This window comes from Sphaerodactylus townsendi, linkage group LG04 (genome assembly GCF_021028975.2).
Source record: "Sphaerodactylus townsendi isolate TG3544 linkage group LG04, MPM_Stown_v2.3, whole genome shotgun sequence".
In the NCBI taxonomy this organism is placed as follows: Eukaryota; Metazoa; Chordata; class Lepidosauria; order Squamata; family Sphaerodactylidae; genus Sphaerodactylus; species Sphaerodactylus townsendi.
The window spans coordinates 112,537,995-112,561,921 of NC_059428.1; the positions used below are offsets into that span (position 1 = coordinate 112,537,995).

At 45.2% G+C, this 23,927-nt stretch overlaps 1 protein-coding gene across 2 annotated transcripts in view; it reads right to left on the reverse strand.

The window, feature by feature from the left end:
- Nucleotides 1-23,710, reverse strand: part of GPC6 (glypican 6) — a 942,204-nt gene extending 918,494 nt beyond the window's left edge. For both annotated transcript variants that reach the window (XM_048492941.1, XM_048492940.1), the window contains exon 1: nucleotides 23,159-23,710. In XM_048492941.1, the coding sequence (XP_048348898.1) occupies nucleotides 23,159-23,321 (163 nt within the window). In that variant the 5' untranslated portion in view covers nucleotides 23,322-23,710. The remainder of the gene's footprint in view (nucleotides 1-23,158) is intronic.
- Nucleotides 23,711-23,927: the final 217 nt, after the last annotated feature.

Consider the following 23,927-nt stretch of genomic DNA (forward strand, 5'->3'; position numbering starts at 1 on the left):
TTTCATGGTGAAGGAGGAAAGGGAGGCATGAAAATGTTTAGATCAGACTGGGGGCTTCTCAGGTTGCTGAAGACTGATTTGATGTAGGTGACCATGTGACTGATTGCACCCATTTTCTTTTTTACATGGTGTTTTACTAAAAGTGCAGATTCACATGTGTGCACTGGCAAGGCACAGTAATCACATATGTCACCACATCAAGACTGCTCTTTCGATGCTCTTTTATATTAGATCACATGAGGGGCAGACAAAAATGAGATCAAGGAACCCAACCAGAGTGTTGAAAACTAAAAGGACACAGAATTAACAATAGAAACACTTCAAGGTAAACTGGGATTCAACCTAAATAATCATAATGATAGTAATAATAGTAAAAATAATAATAATAGAAGATAAAAACGAGCAACAAAAGGAGAATCCTGTTATTAATGTTTGTATATGTAAAGTGCCATCGAGTCACAGCCAATTAATAGCAACCCAAGCAAGGGGCTTTCAAGACATGCGAGAAGCAAAGGTGGCTTGCCGTAGCCCTCCCCTGCAGAGTTTTCCTTGGTGGTCTCTCCTCCAAGTACTGACCCAGCTTAACTTCTGAGATCAGGCTGTACCGTGCCGCCTTCCCTCCAAACCCTATTATCAATACCACAGAATAATCTCCGAAAGAACCAGCTACATTATAAACTGTGTGAAAGAATCAACATGCTGGACCAACTCACTGAACAAACTATAAACTTTGATGCCATCCCCTCTTATTACAGTGGAAGGCTATAAGAGGGAGGGAGGGGGAGGGAGAGGGAGGGAGGGAGAGGGAGAGGGAGAGGGAGGGAGGGAGAGAGAGAGAGAGAGAGAGAGAGAGAGAGAGAGAGAGAGAGAGAGAGCGGGCGAGTGGTGAGCTGGAGCAGGAAGGTGGCTGGGGCTGGCGGGCATGGCGGCGGCCAGCGGTGGTTGCGGGCGGGGGAGAGAGGGTTAGAATAACACCATTAAAAGTCATAAACACTGAAAAAATTATGGTACCCCCATAAACTGTATATGCGATTCAAAATAAAAATGATAGACCATAACATATACATATATACCCTAAAGAATCAATATAATTATTTGTATGAAACAAAACCTATTGTATTGTCGAAGGCTTTCACAGCTGGATTCAATTGGTTCTGGTGGGTTTTCCAGGCTTTGTGGCCATGGTCCAGTGTATCACAGAGACTTCCCTCTGTGATACAACTCTGAAGATGCCAGCCACAGGCAAAACGTTAGGAACAAGATCCACCAGACCACGGCTACACAGCCTGGAAAACCCACCAGAACCAGCAAAACACCTATTATTCCATGGCTTCCTTGCCTTGAAGATGCATAGCATTTTAACTCACACAAATCAAAGATGCAAAACAATGTTAACCATTGCTTACTTATAACTTTATTTCCACTGCAAAAAGTTTTCTCCTGCAATTTTTAATTGCAAAGTCTTTAATCATAACCATAAAATCAATCTGACATAACAAATCTACTTCACTGTTTAGCAGAGATAAATCTACTTCACTGTTTAGCAGGGAAAAATTACATGGGGGCCCTCCTTACTTGAGGCCCTAAGCACATGCTTATTTGGCTGAATGGTTAAAGGAGGATGGAGGAGTGGGAGTGATGTCAGATTCTTTAGTCTTAAATCCCAACTTGCTCCAGGCTGCTTTAAGCCCAGCAGGTTCCAGAAAAAGATCCAACTGCTGCAACAGCTCTCTCCTTCAGGAAACAAGCCGCCACCAGCTCATACTGGAACGGGATCCCTGCTAAACCTCTCTCAGAGGAGCAGATCTCGTCGCTGCACTCGCGCTCCATCGTCCGGACTGCAAACAGCTGAAGGCGCGGAGCGTGCAAATCAATTCCCCAGCGAAGAAGGTAAAAGCAGCGCCGGGCTGTCCGGGCCCAGCTACGCGCCAGAGCCCCCTACTGGCCGCTCGGGGTACCTGCAAGCGGTCCGACAAGGAAGCTTCCCCAAAGGGCTGCGGGAAACAAATAACAGTTCAGGTGCTATTAATAACTTTCTAACGGAGCCTCGCAGGAGACGAGAAGGCTGAATTGCAACCGTGCGCGGCGTGAGCAGCAAGCAGAAACGCCAAGCTAAATGCTTGGGTTTATTGGCCTCGCTCTGACGCTCAGGATTACAGTAATTGCCAAGAAGGCCCTTTTTTTTTCTTCCCAAGAACAGCATTCGAGCATCCTTCAAGGCGATGAAACATGGTTGGACGTCGCCTGGAGGAAAGGGTCACGTTAGCCGGAGTAAATTGGGCATTACTGGGTTGGTGATCGCAGCAGCCACCGGTTTCTCTGCTTCCCCTACAAGGAAAATGCTGTTTTTATTTTGTTGCAAGGATTATTCCCCCACCCCACGCACGCATGCACAAAGATGAGCATAGATGATCACAGTTGAAGGTGAATTGCCACATAGGGGGATGTTATTCCTAAGCTTGTTTATGTGCTGATAGATACATATCCCTTTCACAGTCACGTTAGCCAGGCCAACCCAGAAAGGTTTCTTGTTACTTATAGCTTTTGAAATTAAAGCTCCGGTTAAAAATGGCATGGTCATGTTAAGTGCCATGAAGTTGATGCAGACTTTGGAGATCCATGAATTAAATTTCCAACACTATTGTTAACAGCCTTGCTTAGGTCTTGCAGACTGAGGGCTGAGGCTTCCTTCATAGAGTCAATCTATATCATGTTGGGTCTTCTGCTTTTCCTGGCATTATTGTCTTTTCCAGTGACTTTTGTAGTCTCCTAAAGTGGCCAAAGTAAGAGAGCCTCAATTGTGCCATTTCAGCTTCTAGGGACTGTTTCAGGCTTGATTTGAGCCAGCAAAGTAAAGCAGTTAAGAGTGTCAAACTCGTATCTGGAAGGTTCGAATTCATATCCCCACTTGTGCCAAGGAAGCTCACTGGGTGAGCTTGGGTCAATCACACTCAGCCTAGCCTACCTCACAGGGTTGTTGTGATAAAATGTAAGAAGGAACAATGTAAGCTACTTTGGGTTCCCACGTAGTTTGCTACCATCTACCCTGCCTGTCAGGAACTCACCACGGCTTCCTTAACAGTTTTAAGGGATGTCACTTTCAGAGGCAGCTCAACCGGGTTTTGTGGGTGTTACTTTTGAATCTACACAGTAGAATCAGGCCTCCATTACCTCCAGAGCCAAGACTTTCTCCTTTCATTATTTGTGGGTTTTTATTCCCTGAAGGTGGGTGTATCTTACCTCTGTGAATCTGGCCCACTTTCCAGCAGAAGCTCAAATCCATGTTAAAATTGCCTGGCCATAGAAGAGGAGTTTGGATTTAAACCTCACCTTTCTCTCCTGTAAGGAGTCTCAAGGCATCTTACAAGCTCCTTTCCCTTCCTCTCCCCACAATAGACACCTTGTGAGGGAGGTGGAGCTGAGAGTGTTCTGAGAGAACTGTGACTAGTCCCAGGTCACTCAACAGAAATGGAGGTGTGGGGAAACACATCTGGTTCACTAGATAAGAGTCCGTCACTCATATGGAGAGGTAGGGAACCTGCGGCTCTCCAGATGTTCAGGAACTACAATTCCCATCAGCCCCTACCAGCATGGCCAATTGGCCATGCTGACAGAGGTTGATGGGAATTGTAGTTCCTGAACATCTGGAGAGCCGCAGGTTCCCTACCCCTGCACCATGCTGGCTCTCTCATAAAGGTGGGTGGGGGGGAGGTTCTTCTATCCTTGTTACTTCCATACGAAAGGAGCATCTGAATTAAAGAACCAGTGTGTTATAGTGGATAGAGTGTCAGAACCAGAGACCCAGGTTCAAATCTCCACACTGCCAGTCACAAACTCTCAGTCTAACCAACCTCACAGGGCTGTTGTGAGGGCAAATTTGAGGAGAGGGGGGAATGTAAGGAGAGAGGCAGGGTTTAAATGAAGTCAATAAAAATAAGGTTTTATTTCTTAAATAGCATCTCCATATGACAAAAGGGTTACTGTCTGGCTCTGAACATCCTAGAACGTGGCCTTTATTACAAATGAGTTTTGTCTTGCCAATAGCTGGAACACTGCTGAAATCATGAGGAAGCTGGATAACATCTGGATAAAAACGGTAATTTCCTGCAGCTTAAGAGAAGTGGCAAAGACTGAGTTCTTCAAGGTGTTTTCTGAGTGACGAACCACGGCCTGGTTTCTGTCAACAGGGCACACGAAAACTGAAATGTACCACACCAACCTCCACCCCTTAACTCTGTATTACATGGAAATTTCCTCTACATTGCTTGAGGAAAAGAAATACACAAGTACAAAAAAAAAGACGACTTTGAAGTGGTGTATTGTGGGGTGAATTTTCCAGAAATTGTAACATCCTACAAACAAATCCAGAAAGTTTTAAGAATGGGAGAATCTTAAGAAATCACTTTATTGGACACAGCCCTTCCTCATACAAATTTCTTGACTCCAGAACAAGCACCAATTTGAGCACTGACCAAAAACTCTGAGGGCTTGGGTTCAAATTCCAACTCTGTCATGAAGCTTACTGGGGGACTTGGGACCAGCCACACAAACACACGCACAGAAATGAACCTACCTTACAAGGTTGGATAAAACAAGAAAGACATGATGTAGGCCCCACTAAGATTCCTATACCAGACCAACACTCGTCTTTTGCGGAAAATCTGCTACTATTTATGGCAGGGGTGTACAACTCTGGCCCTCCAGATGTTCATGGACTACAATTCCCATCATTCCGGTGGGTTGATGGGAATTGTAGTCCATGAACATCTGGAGGGTCAGAGTTGGATGCCCTTGATTTATGGGACTGGAAAAAAAAAGAAATCCAGTTGGGTTTTTTAAAACTTCTACTATCAAACTTATATTGTGAATCTGTTCTTCTGTGTAACTTGTGCTACAAGGAATTCACTGCCTTATTATTTTTCTAAAAGAAGTTGTTGAGGGCTAACCCCCCTCCTCCCACAATCCATTAGCACCAGAGGCTTCTGGCAATCTAGAGTGCCCTCACTTAGCAGTACACAATGCTGAAAAGCCTCAAGACAACAAAAAAAGAGCACAATATACACAATAGTAACACACACTAAATAGTTCGGTAGTTGCTGCTGGCAAAAAGCAGATTAGTCAATGTACGTACCACCTCTTAACCAGTTCTGGAGCCTAAACAGTTATTAGGCATTTACTGAACAAAAACGGAAGCATTTTAGAAGTGTGTCTGTTTGTGTGTGCATGTGCAATGTGCTGATCCCAGAAGGCACAGACCAGGTAGAAAGCTTGAAATGGCAGTTGTATTACTGTTTCCCTGTGAAGTTCTACACAGCTGAGTCTTTTTGAAGAGAACATTCATAGAGCAACAATTTCCCACAAAGAACAGCTATGCACACAAATAGTTCTCTATGGATTCTCTCTGTTCCATTCCTTAAGATGCTTTGGCATTTTATGTCTTATTGGTCCTTCATTTGGATAACATCCAAAATGACTGACAAGACATCCACACTAGCCATAAAATTTGGCCACTGAGGGAGTTCAGATTTCACTTCAAGGTTTCCTAGATTCTGAAGTACAGAAATCTAGAAAGGGAAAAAAAGGAGCCATCCTTGAATGGTGCATATTGATAATTATTGCTGCATTACATTAAACAGATCGAAAGAGTTGATTGATTAAGTTGAAGTTATGCATCCTAGAACTGAGCAGAAAGGAGATATACACATATACAAAACATTTTGTAATACTGAAAGCACTCGCTCTTTCACTGATATTTGGCAATTGCTGCTAAAGGAGCAGAAAGTTTTCACACAGGGCAGGAAGAATGGGTCTCAAGTGGATTTTGCTTCATGGATCATTATGGAGTCAGCACATCACCAGATGTGATTGGCTGCACTCTGACATGATGTCATCGAAATCCATTCTTGCCAAACAGCAAATCATTATAAAAACAATTGCCAAAATATTGTCAAGGGCAGATTTCTGATGTTACTGAAGAATGTTTTTGAAGACCCAGTGAGAACATTTATATCAGCTCTAGTTTTTAGGCCAGCAACCTCAACTCATCATCTTCCAGAGTTTTTATAGCTCCGCTAGGTTCCAAAACCATAGGGTTGAATCCAAGCAGTTTTTCTGCTGGCAGAAAGAAGAGGGCAGGCCCATTCAAATAACCCCAAGGTCTGTGCTGGAATATATGGACATGTAAGGACAAAAATCATATGGGACAATAAGGGGGAGAATTTGGCAAGATTGAGTGAGAAAGTTGGTTGGATCCAACCCAAAAAGTAATGATTTCCTTTGATGCTATAAAAGAAGTTGTTATGGTTGGATCCAACTTCTTCCCTGCTGTACCTCACAACTCTCCTCCTTGTTGCAATACCATCCCATTTGACTTTGTCCAAGTAGGTTCTATAGCTCTTGTCATAGCCTTTTCAGTGGTCTAGGTTCTCACCTTCTTTCACCAGCAAAAAAGTTAGCAGAATCCAACCTTACAGAACTCTTTCTCCAACAAGAAAAAGTCTGGCGTCTTCTATACATTATGTGAATAAGTTGTCAAATTCGACGAAGTAGCCAAGGAATTTCTAGCGAAAATATTACTAAGGTTGGTACAAAATCCCATAACACAAATAGAGAGGCTTTATATAAGGAAGATATGCAGACTTATGTCTTGGAGCCTTTAACTTTCTTTGTACTTCTGGCATGCTGTCTCCTTTGTGGAGGCAGTACTTCGGGGAGGACCATGTTCCTGCAGTGCTCCATGCCAGAAGAACGACGAATTCTGCAATGGGGCATTGTCTCCACAAAGAAAGAAAGCACTGCACAGGTTCAAAGCTGGCACAAGTTCAAAGTGCAAGCTTCCACACCAGCACCAGAGAACAACCTTTATCAAAACTAAGCAGCCATCTGCAGATTTCCAGAACTTCAAAACATCTCAATACATATATCCAGACTGGGTGCCTGATGTGCCCTAGCAATGATCAAGACATCATTAGACTAGGGTTTGCTGGATGCAAAAAACTGAGCGAACAGGATGGATGAATAGCCTAGAGGAAGCCTAACTGCTGTGTAACAAACAATGAGGAAGTAAATCCTGAGCCTCATCCGCCAAGAATAAGAAGGTCTTAGCACAAACGTTAGAGAAGAAGGTAGCCTGAATCTGGAATGACATAAAAGGACAAAACTCTAACATGGGATCATTGTAGATGAAGCACGTCACATCACAAAGAACTACTGATCGCCCCACCCTTGGCTGACAAACCTTGGCGAAGACACAAACCAAGCTGTGGGAACGCAGAGATGGAGCCTACTCGGCTATTTTGCTAGATCTACTGAGAAACACTTGGCCCAACCCTACTTCCTGCAGCTGTTGTAGCGTAACTGGTGCTCTTCATTGTACCATTCCAGAGGAATTTACGATCATCACTGGACTCAAGTTCACAAGAACAGAAGTCCACTTATTTCAGACACCTTAAAGTGACTACTACATGGGTACAAGTTCTCACAATCCGAAAACAAATTTTGGAAATGGGGTAAAAGAGGAACTGTGGACAGCAGAGAATGTCTTGAAAGAGGATTGCTTGCTATTGAGCTAACACTGCCCCTCAAAAAACCTACAGCCAGCAAGGCTTAATCCAATGCTTAATATGAGGGTCAAACTAGCCATTACATTTGACATGAGTCAGGAAATGGGTGCCTGACCTGAGTATTTGTCACCCACACAAACTGGGGGAATTACTTTGCTGTTGCTTTGTTCAGCTCCAGAGCACTGTGAGGGAGAAAAGAGTCTTCCAGCTTCCCCCCCCCCCCCAATGCCATTTTCACCGATGGTAATGGTCAGGGAAGCCTGTTCATCCCTTTCTCCGGCTCCACATGTGTCCCAACTTGTGCTGCATGCAACATATAGTTTGATCCTGAATTTGAAATGCTTCAAAAAAGCATTCTGAATCCCTCCCTCCTCTCGTCTCCATGATGGCATCTGTTGCTAATCACAGAAAACATTTAAGGATCACAGAAAACAGGCAGATGATACTATACCATGCACACCTTGCTGCTTTCCCCCAGTGCCTCACACACTATTTCGGCAGTCTGCGGGAAAAATAAGAGAAAGATTTTCTACTAATCAGCTGACCCATCTGCTGGCAACTATATAAGATGCCATGTTGGCAAGGGAGATAGGGGAGAGAAGAGAAGCTGTTCTCTGCCTTAGTTGTACAGTGCAGAGAAAAAATATGATCCAAAATCCATCCTCATATTGAGGGTGAACCTCATAAGCTTTTCAAGCTTGGAATTTTGAGAAATGGAAGTTAAGAGCTTGTGTAACCCCCATGCCCAGAATGGGTTGGCCCAGAATGGGTTGACCCAGTAAGAGGGTGGAGACTCGAAGCAGCAGAGAGGCTGAAAGAGCTCCTTTGCAGAAGAACAAGGCTACCAGACTCGGACCTTGATTTCTATAAGCCCTTAACACCTTGTTAAGGTAATTGCAATATTGTTGGAAACTACTGGGAAGGTAGTTGTTGTTTTTGCTATGTTGTAAATGTTGGAGTTTATTGTTTCAGGGTTTCTTTTGTGGTTGTAATGGGTGAGAGTTCTCCTGGAGACCTTCATCATGTTGCAACCTGTTCATCAAGCCCTTGGAGTCTTCAGGAGCCAGCCAACTTGCAAAGAAGATTTGGACTTGGCAATATCAGTAGACTGTAAATAGAAGGACTTGAAATGCAACCTGAACAGGACCTTGAATTGTAACGTTAAATGTTGATGTTTTAAAAGTGTTGATTGTAAAGAAAAGTAAACCATTTTGTTGTTTAAAAATTGTTGTTGCAACTCATTCCAAGTACTGCCCCACAGAACCCACAAGCTGAGGTTACAAATGGCGCCCAACCAGCGTGGGGCTTGGAAGTGAGATTGCAAATATAAATTGTTTGCAATGAAAGTGTGCAGCAAGTTGGGGTTTGATCCCCATAAAACTGTTTTGTTATGTGATGTAAGTTCAAGAGATGTTGCTGTGTTAATTTGAAACACTGTTTGGAAGTTGCATGAAGGAAGGGATTCCAGTTGCAATCCCCCATCCCTTCTGCAAACTGCTTGGCTGAATTGCAACAATTGCTGTAAAGAGTTTTGCAAACGGCCAGTGCAGCTAAGCTTAAGGGAAAGACAATGTTCTGCATTCAGATGCACCACATGTGGTTCCTCCAAGTACAGGAATCTCTGGAAATCATTGTTTAATGATTTCCAAAGTTGCATTGCAATTACTGTCGGGACGACAGAATTTGAGTGGGGGAGAATGTAACTCCCATGCCCAGAATGGGGTTGGCCCAGAATGGGTTGACCAGTAAGAGGGTGGAGACTTCAGCGAAGCAGCAGAGAGGCTGAAGGAGCTCCTTTGCAGAAGAACAAGGCTACCAGACTCGGACCTTGATTTCTATAAGCCCTTAACACCTTGTTAAGGTAATTGCAATATTGTTGGAAACTACTGGGAAGGTAGTTGTTGTTTTTGCTATGTTGTAAATGTTGGAGTTTATTGTTTCAGGGTTTCTTTTGTGGTTGTAATGGGTGAGAGTTCTCCTGGAGACCTTCATCATGTTGCAACCTGTTCATCAAGCCCTTGGAGTCTTCAGGAGCCAGCCAACTTGCAAAGAAGATTTGGACTTGGCAATATCAGTAGACTGTAAATAGAAGGACTTGAAATGCAACCTGAACAGGACCTTGAATTGTAACGTTAAATGTTGATGTTTTAAAAGTGTTAATTGTAAAGAAAAGTAAACCATTTTGTTGTTTAAAAATTGTTGTTGCAACTCATTCCAAGTACTGCCCCACAGAACCCACAAGCTGAGGTTACACTTGGCTGGCACAACTAGTTTGCATGGTGTTTTTATTTCTCCAAAAGTGTGTGTATGGGCGGTGTTTTAAAAACAATGTCTAGGATGTAAGCCTTGGGTCTGTCATGGGCATTGTTCTGGAGACAAGCAGAAGTTTACTCAGGGAAGAGCTGGGCAGTAAGAACAGTTTCAGTTAAGCTCAGTGATGAATAAGAAGAGGTGGGACCCTCCTAGACCACTTGACTTTCATTAAGTTTGTGACTGCACTACCACCTCCTGGCCATCTGTAGTGCTGCAGTGCAGTGAAAAGCCATCCAGATATTCCTTCCACTGAGAAGCTGCTATGATAGCACAGAGTGCAAGGATCTTGGGAACAGCCATATTCCAACTCAAGACCACTGGTACTTCAAAGTATCGTCCCCAACACATTAAAAACAAGGAAACTGCTGGAGTAGAGAGAATTGAAAGCCCTGTCTCCGTGAAAATGTAATTTCACTATACCAGAAAATATGAGCACTGATCATTTAGCACAATAATGGAGTTTTAAGCACACAGCTTGTTATTTCAATGGAAAACTTTAATGTAATTACATGAATCCCTACTTTACTAAGCAGAAATTCAAGATTAGTGCATGTAGCTTTTTAAACTACACATTTCAAACAAGCAAACCATGAGCTGGGCGATACAGCTGAGTTCACAGAGCCATTTGAGGGAATGGCAGGTGGTAATGTTTTTTTAAAAAAAATTCCCCAGGAAAAAAAAAGCTTTTATTGTTGATCACTTGTTATAAGACTTGCCATTTGCAAGTAATTGTACATTCAACCAAAACTGACCTTTTATGAGAGCCAAGTGGTAATATAAATGAAATTAATACTCTCTTTATTGCAGATGTATAAAAAGAATGACCTAAGCTTTTAACACAGCACTTGACCTCTGAGGCGTGTGAACGGCACCATGGCTCCGGAAAAGCACAAGATATCCTAGGATGAAATGGGGAGCAAAGGAGATGTAAAATGTGTCTTCAACACATAAGCACTTAATGATGTACAAAAATATACTGTCTGCTTTAACAATCCTTTTCCCCGTATTAAAAAAATATAATTCCTGCAGTATAAATTGGGTTGGATCCTTCTAATTCCACATTACCCCATTTTCTTCCTTGCTACAGTCATTGCCTCCCCCATGGCTTTCTTTCATGTAGGTCTCATGACCCCCACCACAGGCTTTTTTGGGTGGTCAAAGAGGATCCACCTCTCCCCTTTTCTCATCAGGAGAAAGCATGGTTGGATTCAACCTGATTCTCTGAACAAAGCAACACTGGGTGCAAACCTCACTGCTATCAGGATGCCTACCTGATTTGTCTCTTTGCTTCCCACTTGCAACACCTCACCTCTTGTACAAGTTTCCATTTCAGACTGAACAAACATAACTGCTCTTTCATCAGAGTCAGGTTTGTAGCCCTCCCTAAAGGGAACAAACTGGGGAAACATTATCATTTTGATTGGCGCAGTGATGTCAGAAGAACAGGGCACTGTTTTCCTTTAGGGAGTGGGTCCCTTCTTACAACACAAATCCCTTTCATGACTTATTGGGACTGTGCGTTTGTTTCAGCTGAAGATGCAAAGTTTATTTTTCTTGTATTGTCAAAGGCTTTCACGGCCGGACTCAACTGGTTGTTGTGGGCTTTCCATGCTGTGTGGCCATGGTCTTGTAGATCTTGTTCCTAACGTTTCGCCTGCATTAGTGGCTGGCATACACCTCTGAAAATGCCAGCCAAAGATGCAAGCAAAACGTTAGGAACAAGATCTACCAGACCATGGCCAAGCAGCCCAGAAAGCCCACAACAACCAGTTTATTTTTCTTGCTTATTTAGATATTTAGACTCTGTTTGTCTCCCAATGGTGATCCAAAGCAGCTCACAACATCATTCTCCTGGTGTCCATTTTACAGCAACAACCATGTGAAGCAAGAGAGACAGTTCACCCAAAGAGATCACTCAAACCTGGGTCTACCAGATCCTAGTCCAACACTAGTCTCCCTTGATTCATGCTACGGCTTTACACTTTCTACAGCCAAGTCTGGAGAATGGTGTTCAGCAGTCCTTTCTTTACATTCAACATTGGAGACTCCTTCACTTGTAACCCCCACCCCCACCCCACCCAAGTCACTAGTCCTGTTTACAAGTTGCAAAGATCACACAGACAATTTTTATACAAGCACTGCATAATTCTCATATTACAATCAGTGCATATAGAGCGGATTGTACAGTTTAACCCCCATATTTAAGCAAGTACTGGTTCCCCATTTCATCAGTAAAGTGAACATGTATTGGCATTTTCTTACAAACAGGTGAAGGCACATACATGGAGGTGGTATGTGAGTTTACTATAACAAGGGAACATAGCTAATGTGTAGAGTGCATAATATTCCCTGCTTCAGGGAAGTCTACTACCTGCATTCCTGCACCATTAACACTCCCCCCCCCATTACAAGCTGTGACTGAAAAGATGCAAGCTCAGCGTAGTGAATCATTCAGAGACACAACAGACAGACTCTTTGGCAGCAAGACTGGTAGTTGTGCTGCATCCTCTGTATCGCAAGTAATGGAATAAACCAATCATGCCCAATGCAAAGATGTTGTGAATTTCCTGCTCCCAGTTCAAGATTATTTGAAGATAACTGTCAGTTATTTTGGGGCCATGACCTGGGAAGTACTCAGTTAAATCTTGCCTCAAGACTGGGCAGTTGCTCTCCTCGAAACAGTGTGAAGAATGTCAATTGCTTCTGCACAGATAGCCTACCACCTCATTCTCTCCCAAATGGGCAGTGCTGACATGAAAATTGAAACAGACAAATAATCACCTCAGCTCTCATTACAAGCTATGAAATAGTAACTATTATTTGAAGACCTGCCAAGAAGAAAAGTATCTTTTTTCTTATTATTATTTGGATCCTGGCTCTCGAGCACAAACAGAAAGCTTTCAAATCTTATCTCATTTGGTCAAATCTTATCTCATCTCAGATTTAGGTGGCCCTGATTGCCACTTAAGCCAGAATTAGTTGCGAGCAAAAGAACTTGCCACTTTCAGTTCACTCTACGCAGCACCCACAATGTCATAATTACTAAAAGTATGCACATCTATTTTAAAACATGGTTCAAAATCAGCTTTCCCAGTCACCTTAATCAGTTGAAATTCCAATCAAGGCTAATTCATTCAAGAAGACTGAAATCAGCTCTGTATTAATTTCTTGACCTATCTGGTTTAGTAAGAATGCTATGTAATAATGGCATGTTGTCAAGTTGTAGCTGAGTTATGACGACTCCAGCTCACGGGGGTTTCAAGGCAAGAGATGAGAAGAAGTGGTTTGCCACTGTCTTCCTCTGCATAGCATCTCCAGTCTTCCTTGGTGGTCTCTCATCCAAATACTAATTGTGGCTAGCCTTGCCTACACTGGGGAGATCAGGTTAGTCAAGGTTGCACAGCAGCCCAGTATATAAAAAAAGAATTTGCATAGAAGGTATGCAAATTATGGGAGTCTCCCTTCTATACCACTCCCTCTCCAGATATTAGAGCAGAGGTAACATAAGAGGCTGTGGGCGTCTGCTCACTACAGTGTCTTGCTGTAAGTTCTGACGCTGCTCAATCAGCAAACCTGGCAATGGAAGGTTCTCAGTGCTCCTCTGTAAACATTGCTGAATTGCCTGCAGGGCTGGGTCTCTGGCCAAGCCACCTAAATGACTGCTTGGGGCAATAGACATTAAAAAGGTCTGAAACTGTGGCAAGCATGAGGATAGGAGAAAACACATGGGGTTTTTTTGCTTTTTTCAGGAAAAGACAGACATTTGGGGAACACTTAAAAAAAGATGAGGCTGAATCCAGTCACCGTTCCCCCTCAGTCTCACCCAGTTCTCCTTCCTACAGTCCCACCCATCATGGAGTTGTCCAAGCAGGCCCCATGATGCCCCATGGCCTTTCTGGGTGGCCAGCATGATGCCCCATGATGCCCCATGGCCTTTCTGGATGGTCAAAAGAGACCTCTCTACTTACTGACAATAGTAGAAAAAAGGGTTATAACACAACTCAGGTTAAAACCGATTTCATAAAACATGCTGAAAAATCCTGTCAAGTTGAAGGCAACTAATGGAGACTCCATAGGGTCTCCAAGATAAGAGACAAAAAGAGGTAGTTTCAAGTAGCTGCCTCTGTGTAGAAACCCTAGACTTCCCTGGCAGTCTCTCATCTAAGTACTGGCCAGGACTGATTCTGCTTAACTTCTGAGAGCAGGTTAACCTGGGCCATCCAACTCATTCATCATTCATAATTTACTTAGCATATAAAATTGTTTTATTTGACATATTTATGGAATTTTAAATCATAAATGCCTTCGCTTTCTGCAAGCAAAATTGCCAATATATCCAGTACTTGAAAGAGAGCTGCAAACCGATACATTCTGTTCTAACATAAATCTTAGAGGTTTGCTTTGTTTTTCACCACCTGAAAGGTAGGAGGGATTCAAAACTGAAAATAAGAGATTAATGTATCTTTCTAAACAAAATAAAGTATTATTCAGGACATTATGAGTCTCCTAATGTCACAACAGAGCTAAGCAGCATGTTTGGAAACTTAGTTAAACTTTGTAGAACCAAACTCTCCAAAAGTGTTTAATAATAATACACTTCACGGCATATTAACCATGGACATAATTAGTTACTGGAATATATAGTTGGAAATATGCTGTATATGTTTATCATACACACAGGAATCATCATTGTATAATGTCGTAGAGATTGCTACACATTAAAAAAATCAAACTGCATATCTGGAATGCATAAAGTCTATCATTACAAGAGCATTTGGCTCATTGAAAGAGAAAACAGTTCTTTGGAGCTTTCTTCACTGCTTCCCAGAATTTTCAACTTTTTCCCCAGTGGAAAATTGGGGATTCCTCAGGAACCTTTAACTCAAATTGTCCCTCTTTCCCTACTGCCCTTAGTCAGAGGAATTAGCTGGAGACAGAGAGTGAGGGGAGTAACCAGCATCCATAGCCTATGTATACCAGGATAGTCCTGGGTGGAAACTCTCAAATGAGCAGGCAGCTGTTTAATGAAAATTGGTTTTATTAAGGAGTAAAAATTAGTAAAACAACATATATTTTAAGCAACAAACATATGTACACAAAGCATACAACAAATAACCTAGGGAAATGGGAGGAATTTGGAAAGGGTTGCAGGGATGGGTGATAGCCGTGAAGGGATGTCCAGGGAAAGCAGTGCTGAAGAGGGGAACAGCCAGCATTTCCAGGAGCAAAAGAAAGTGTCCACAAACAAATGGAAGTGCCTGCATGGATCCAAGACACACACATCAAAGGAGCAATGGATCTGCCTCTTTCCCCCTTCTATTACTCAATCAATTTGTTTGGGATTGGTGGAAGAAGGAACATTCTGACTCTAACTGGGACCTGGAAATAGGGCTTGAGTGATTTGCTGTCGCCATATTTACGACATTTCATTTTGATACTGCAGTTCTAATGTTTTATCTACACTTGCTATATTTTATGGAAACTCGTATTGTATTATACACGTGTGAGCCGCCCTGAGCCCAGCCTTGGCTGGGAAAGGGCAAGATAGCAAGGCATCATATAAAAAATAAATGGCCAAAGGTCCAATATTTATATTCCAAAAGAGGTCCTGAAAGGATGTGAAGTAAACTAGAAGGCAAACCAGAGACAAGAATTGATTGCTTTTCCAGGGTTCCAGCAATAAGATGAGAGAGGCTTGATGAGTCGTCAGGGCCAAAGAGAACGCCTGAGTTATTCTCTTGAATACTGATTGATTGCTGAGATGAGTGCAGGCAGGGTAAGTAACGTATAATTCGGAGCACTGATTAAATCATCTTATGGTGACACAGTGGTGATTAGCTAGCCCCACTGTCCAGTCAGACATACCTTAAGGCCAGGGGAAAAGTTCAGTGGCCAACAGCCTTCCTGCCCAGGCTTAACACACAGGATGGATCCCAGAACTCTGAGAGGCATCCATTTTGTGGGGAACAGTATCTTGCTGTTATGTCAGTCTTTTGGCCCCATGCCTTTGTGGCACCCCATAACGGGGGAGGGGTCTGGGTGCTTACACCAACCCTTCCAGTCCTTTACACTGCTAGGCAGCACAAAGCACTGCAGGGATCCGACTCTCGTCTAGTGATTTGTAAGATAGGAGGTAAATGGCAAAATTCCTTGCCTACACCAAGTCCAGGAAAGGAGGGTGGGGGGTTACATTCACAATAGAGAGGGGCTGTGGGTCAGTGGAAAGAGCACCAGTTTGGCATGCAGAAGGTCGCAAGTCCAATCTCAGTCAACTCCAGTTTAGAAAAAAACAGACCAGAAAGTAGATAATATAAAGTGCCTCTGACCAAGACCATGGAGAGCGCATGCCAGTTGACAATACTGATCTTGGCGGGTTCTGATTCAGTAGAAGAAAACTTCATGTGTACCTTGAACCAGCCCTGCTCTTCCTAAAAGAAGAGGAAGAATTCAAGGCTTCAAATAGAACCTTTGATTTTTCATTAATAAATGCTTCCTGTTCAAACACAGTGATTTCTAATGATGTATGTCTGAACTTACAATTTTGGCCCACCTTCCATTTTCTTTAATAAATCATCTTTAAAAACTCATCACTTTTTACTCAGACAAAAGATCGCAAGTAGAACTGGGTTTCCAACTGCTCAACAGTTCTGATTCAGCACCTGCATTTCGACAGTGGTCTCCCCCCCCCACACACACACATTTTTCTTCTACAGAACTCCAGCAGTTTCGTAACTCTGATCGATTGATTCCTGTTAACTCAAACAACAATTTTATAGATATCATCTGATTTCATTTCAAAGCTAATTATCTGTGTACCAATGATGCAAATACAGATTTGTTTGGAAATATGGGATCCTACATAGCTTGGATATGACAGTCTTCTTTAAACCATTTTCTGGACTATGCCACATTCACCCTCCCTGACTAAAAAGCCCCCCACCCCAGCTTGCACAAAACAGCTTATGCCTCCTATAACATGAATATGCCTGTATATCCAGTAAGCTGAAGGAATTCGCAACACTGCACATTCTGTGTACAGTGGTACCTCGGATATAGTTGACTTCGGTTTTCATCGGTTTCGGTTTTCGTTGACTTTTTCTAGGCAAAATTTGTCTCAGTTTTTATCGATTGCCTCGTTTTTCATCACTCCCTCCCTCCCGTCTTCAGGGGAAGTCACCCAAGCGAAAGGAAGTTTCCCCCCTCCTTCCTTTCGCTTCCTCTGCCTTCCAGCTGGGGTTTGAGGAAGCCCAGCCAGAGAGGCAGAGGGCGCTCCTTATTTGGGCAGTGACATCAGGGGGAGTCACTGCCCAAATAAGGAGCTCCCTCTGCCTCCCGGCTGGGGTTTGAGGAAGCCAATTAATCCATTCGAGGAACTTTTTGGAGTGCCTCAAATGGATTAACTGGATTTACATTGATTCCTATGGGAAATGGTGCCTCGGTTTTTGTCGATTTTGGTTTTCGGCGATTCCTTTCGAACGAATTATTGACGAAAACCGAGGTACCACTGTATATGAAAATCCCTGAACAGAGTTAGATGTATGTGTTCCACTTCAAATTTTGGAGGCTGGAGCATCAAAACTTACACTTCGCAATTTAACACCAGTATAATAGAACTACAAAGTAGTATACTTGTAGTTGCATGACTGTTGCAGCTTCTAAACAATATTCTGAAGGCAACAAAGTGTTACAAAAAGCAAATATATATATAAATAATGACACTATAAATGCTAGGCTGCATTACAATCACAAATTGGAGGAGGGAGTGGAATGGATTGCATCCAGCTAGGTTTTCTCCTGGTGAAAACAGGAAGAGAGGGTCTCACCGCAGCATCAAAAAAGGCTATGCTGGGGATCATGTAACTTTCATAGACAGAAGCCAGGTGAGGTGGAGGTTGTAGTAAAAAAGAGATCTGTGCGAGATTGAGAGACAAACTGGCTACATCCAACCCAGCATCCAGACATAAGGAAAAAAAAACCCTCATTTAAATCCATAGCCAAGTTCAAAGCCAAACATGTCCCTTAATTACAATGGATTTATAAGCAATTTGGTTCGAAGGTTTTGCTGCTTGAACAGCAACTGACATGGTCCTTACATTTTATAGTTCGACTCTCATTCATCCACATCATCAGCAGAAGAACACCCAATATTTTTCAGATCTGGACCCAGCAATATTAAGAGCATGACCCGTTCCTTTTCATTATCAAGGATAAAAATCGCCGGCTTAGAACTAATAGCCATTTCTGTGAAGCATGACTGCCCCATGTGGCAACAAATGCTGTTCCTGGGGGACAGGGAACAGCATGGGAAGGGGGCTGGGGTTTGTGCCGGGACAGGGAACTGGTCAAAATTGTACTCCCTCCATCTGCACGAGTGGGATCCAGAGCCAACTCCTGGAAAAGTTGCTTTCTTAGATTTAAGGAAAGAAGGAAGGTTTAACTGTTTTAAATCATATGAGAATGGACAAATTTGATGTAAAGCAGAACAGAATGCTCTCTGGCAGAAAAATTTTGTCTGAATCAAGGTTCTGTAAAATTTGGCGCACCATTATTCAAGCACAGAAAAGGGATGGAATCAACCACAAGAGGTGCAATACCATCTTCACAGACTCCTCGGATCTGCTTTAACAGTTCACAGTATGAAATTGACATGACTGACAAAAAGCGATCTCAGTGTTTATTGCTGCCTGGTCCTCTCCAAGCGATTCAAAATCAAATACAGCACTTGGCATTATGCACAAAGAACACGCTGGCATGGACATCTCCTTAAAACAACACAAGCCACTCAAACAAAAAGTACCTGCCCCCCACGCAGATTTACAATCAAACTGAAATGCTCCCATTAACTCACACCGACTCAAGCTAAAAACAGCAGCATTAAAGAGCCAGAGATGTTTAATATTTTTTTTAAAAACTACCTACGTCGATTACAATTTCATATTCTACCCACATCAAAGGGGAGGAGATGATTCTGAAGTCTTATGACAAAGCTTGAAGAGTAATATTGGATTGAACAGTGATTGATGCAATTATTTAAACCGCAGGCTGATTATTAAGTTCCCCACCACTTACTTCCACCACTTTGCAAGTATCTGATTGATAATTAATGCAGATCGCACCAGCTTTTCACATGGAGGGTTTCACATGGTGGGTTTCAAAACAGAAGCAAAGGTGTAACAATCAGGTGTCTCGGAGAGCAGATGACAAGAGACATCAACTCAAAGCCACCCCAACTGACATGCTTAGACCTTTTTTAAAGAAAAGCCAGAGAAGGGCAGACACTGGCTGTCACTCAAATGAAGGGAGCGAACATGCAGCGGAGGGAAAAGTGGTACAAAGAACTCAGAGGTCTCAGACAAGAAAGCTCTTGTGGAATTGATAAATAACTGAAAGGAACATGGGGGCGAGAGGCACAGTAGAGCCTTTACAATGGCGATAAACTCAAGTTTGTTTGCCTCATTACAGTTTGGCCTCCAGAGTCTCAAGCTGGCTAATGATAGGCAAAGACCTTTCTCCTTTGTTCTCTTGATTTTAACATTTGGGCTTCAAACAACTGCTCTCTGCATTTTGACAGTCTCTGTGTTCCGCTGATAAAAGTCAGCCTAGTTTAAAAGTGTCCTTCTGTTCTACGCCAGCACCCAGAAAGTCAGTCAGAAAAATCAGCAGCTTCTTTCAAGCAGTTTTCCAGCATTTTAGCTAGTATTTTATCAGTATTTTGGCCATTTTTCTGCCGAATACACCTTGCTAGTTTTCTCAGCCTCACCCAGGAGGTTGTCAGGTTGCGACCAGTGTGCCATTAGTGAGAGGTACACATGAGGCACCAGAGGGCAGGTCCAGATGTCAGACGTGAAGCACACACTTCTCCCACAAGAGCAGGACAACTATGCCTTCACAGAGTCCCACAGAGTCTGGCAGTCCTATAAAACTGGGGAAACAAGTTCCTGCTCAGCATGGCATGGGCAGGAACAAGTACCAGGTATAGTCATGCTGGAGCAGCCTGTGAAAGTGGATGTCTACGACTACAGAAACACAGTGCCTTTCTAGAACCATCATCTTGCTCTGCCTGCTGTTCCTCACCTGTAAGCACCCTAGTGCCAACCTCATCAAACCTCTCCATCAGAGACGTTTGGTGTATCTTCCTTACAGGAGACCATTTGGGCAGTGTACTAGAGATGGATGCAGAATGTCTCACCTCTAGGCTGGCTGACAGCTGCACAGCCACCACAACAGCCTCTCTCTCCCACTACCTGGCTGCTGATGCCTCTTCTGGTAGTCAAGATATGAAGTAGGTCATTTCCTTGACTGATTTGAGTCCTAACCAGTTGGCACATGCAAACCAGGGATCCTCTATCTGCTGGAAGTGCTTCCAGACTACTGAGGTGTAGGGGCAGCACTGCTGACTAGCAGCTGCAGGGACCCCTGAAGCTGCCTCCTGTGACAGACAGCTGTGTCAAAGGGCTCAGGAAGTGATGGCTGAAGGGGAAGGGATTGAGAGAGCAGCACCTTGGGTTGCACCTCTATCTCTTCCTCCTGCACCGCCTCCCTCCCCCCCCAGTCTCTCATCAGAAGGCCTGCTGGACTCTGGAAGATGTGGAGAAGAGGCACCCAGTCTCTCTTCTAGCTCTTCCAGTAGTCCCTGGGATGAGCTCCAGAGACAGAACACTCCAGTCCCCAAAGCTAATCTCAAAAGACAACTCAGGTTGCTGCTGCTGACTCCCCCGCCCCCCACTCCCAACAAACCCTGCTGGGATTCTCTGGGTTGGCAGTGGTTTGCACTGCCACACTGGCTCTGGGTCCTGCTGGGCTTCTCTATTACTCACTGGTCCTGTTGGCCTTTCAAAAGTGCCCCCACTAGATTTTTGCCAGTAGTTAATGCAGACATGCCTCTTCACTGTTGCTGGGGAGGAAAAAAGATCATATCCTTCCCATTGGAAACAATGGATGGTTGGGGGCACCTTCTTTGGGAGTCCATAAAATTAGACCTCCTGACCCGGTCTTCTTGAACCTTTGGCGTTCTATGAATAGGAACCAGCAGCCCTTCTGCAAAGTTGGTGCCTCTAGCTTAAAAACAGTTATCCAGACCAATGGAGAACTTCCCCCTAGGTTATAACAGGGTCAAATAAATTCAGATTCCTGAATAAATCAGGAATCTGAAAGCCATAATAGTACTGGAATTCAAAGATACTTGGAATACTGACATTTTTCAGTTCTAATATACTCAAATCTGAAAAATAACTTCTTTTTATGTACACCTTGCTGCATTTCACTTCCCATTGCCTCCAGTTTCGCCAGCACTGCGTACATTAAAGGCTGTTAAGGTGGACTGCTCAATTATGTACCATGCAAGTATTGTGTGCCCTATTAGAAGGTTGAGTGAGAAATAGAAGTCAATTAGATTTGACTCCAATAGTACTTTAGTAATTGACAAGATTTTTGGGGTCTAAAAAGACAAAACTCAGAATGCTATGAGAACTTCATGAGTCACCCAGAATATGTGGATGGCCACCATAGGTCTGCCCTGGGCCACAAAATCATGACAACTACACATGACTTTTTTCCATCTTAAAGCTCTGCGAGTACAATACTGATCAAGGTGGCTAATTTTGCCCTTCCCAACCACCTGTATGCAAGAAATGGGCCAGTGTCTAAAAGAGCACACATATGACTCTTTCAAAGCACAGCAAACCTTGTTGACAAAACCAGCATCCAACACAGGGCAGCGGTCCATTGCAACGGCTCTCAAAGTGACAGTCTGGCTGGTGCCCCAAAACATCAGCTCTTGCTCAACCAACTCAGCCTAAGTTTCAGAGAGGGAACCAGCTGCGTGAATCCACCCAAATCCACAGATTGCCAAGATGCAGACTTGGACGCAAAGCACAAGGTTACAACTTCCTCAGGAGCCACTGGGAAGAAGCTGTACTTCACTTGGCAGCTCCTACAGACATGTGAAAGATTTGTTCCCAAAGACTGCCCAGCTTTGAAAAGCAGCAAAACAAAACACACGGATTGCTAACCAGGAAACCAAACCGCCCATTTGCAGGCGTATTTTGGGGAGGGGGGGGGACACTAAAATCAAAGCAGCTGAAAACGGAGGAACTCCCAATGGAGGCCTCAGATGCACTTTTTAACTCCAGAAGCTTCTTTCCATTTTCACCCCAGACAGTGTGGGCACGGCAGGGACTCTGAACCTGCTGCTCAGCAAGAGGCAGAAAGCTTAACAGGTAGGCAGCTCTATAAGAGGTTGCAAGAGAAGGACTGGACTGCCACGGGACCTGGCATGAGGACTAATGAGACTGGACTAAAGAGACCTTCCTGCAGGAGGCTTCCTCCGGGGCTGAAAACCGCTGGAAGTTTCAAGCAGCCAGGCGGGAAAGACCTCTCTTCTCCTGTCCGTTGCCTCCCCTCCACCGCCCGCCCGCATGAGCGGCATTTCCCAGGCACACATGTGCACACTGAGCCCTCTGCGATAAGACCACAGAAAAGAGACTCTAAATAGGAATGTGTCCTATTACTGCCCTAAAGACCCCACGGATAGCTGCACAGACAGATGTTCTCCATTCCACGTTGTGCCAACAGGCAGGTTTGCAAAGGCCACTACCCCCTGTTATCCACCCCCTTTTTGTCGGGGGTGGGGGTGGGGGTGGGGGTGGGGAGTTCCACCCCCTTTTCTCAGGTGAGCCATCCCTCGCATCTTTCCGAGGCGCTCCACCACACAGAATCCCGGACCGAGGCAGAGCACACTCTGCTGGCAACGGCCAACCCGGAGCAGCCGTTCCCTTTAAACGAGTACGGGAAGGCAGAGACCACTCTCGAGCTGCGCCGCCGGGTCATCGGAACCGCTGAGCGCCACATGGGCACGGTCTGCTCGCCCGCACCGAGAGCCCATCTGCTGCTCCGCTGGGAAACATCCTCTCCGGCACTCCAAAACGAGAGGGACTAGAAACTTGCCGGCCTTCCCAGTCAGGCCTATTAAGCCAATGGCAAACTTCAGGGGAAAGTCTTTCCTCTCCACGGTATTCTCCTCCACACCCGACCAAGAAAAAACCTCCTGCCAACTCCCCCCCCCCCCCAATTTGTTCTTTTTCCATCCTTTAGAAATTGGGGGGGGGGGGGTCCTTCGCCGCACAATGAAGCGATTCTCCAAGGCAAGTTCTCCAAAACGGCGCAGAGCGGGGGAAGCCACCGCGCTCCCTTTCCCCGGGGGGCGGGCGAGCGGCGCGATCCCAGAGGGTGGCTCCCCGGACCCCGGGCTCCCTCCCTGCCTCCCCGCCGGCGCCCCGGCTTACCTGCGATCTCCTGGTAGGGGCTGTTGGCCAGGCTGAAGCCCTTGGCGCCGTACGCCTGCCTCACCTCGCCGCAGCCCCGCGCTTTCCCGTCAGCCGCTCCGGCGCCCAGCGGCGGCACCAGCTCCAGCAGCGCCCACAGCAGCGCCCCGATCCGCGGCAGCATCGTGCGGGGAGCAGGAGAGCCCGCGCCCGAGAACCCCCCGCCCGCCCCGCGAGGACCGAGCCGTGCCGATCCCGGGCAGGCGCGCCGCGTCCTCCTCTCGCAAACTGCGCCGAGCGGCGAGCGAGCGCCGAGCCGGAGACCCCACCCCCGGGGGGAAGGCGCCCGCGGCACGGAGAGCCCCCCGCCGGCGGCCGGGCAAAGTTGGAGAAGCCGGCCGGGGAAGGGCGCAGAGCGGGCGGCGGCGGCGGCGGGGCTCCGGGGGCGACCTCTGGCTGCTCCGCGCCGCCCGGCCGCAGCCCCCTGCCGACCCGGGGACCAGGCAGCGATCCCGGGGACGCGCGCACGGGGCGAGCCAGAAACGTGCTCCTCCACATTGCACGGCCCAGCGCCGGGAGAGGAGCGGCAGCGAAAACCCGGCCTGGAGTCGCCGCTTAGTTATTTATTTCGCCTCCCCTTTTCCGGGGGTGGGGGTGGGGGGTTCGTGATGAGGGAGAGGGAGGGCGCCTCCGCCCTGTTTCGATGGCAAAGGGGGGATCCTGGCACGGGGGGATGCTTCATTTGTGGTCCTCCTGGACCAAAGGTCCTCTAACGCCACCCCTACCCCTA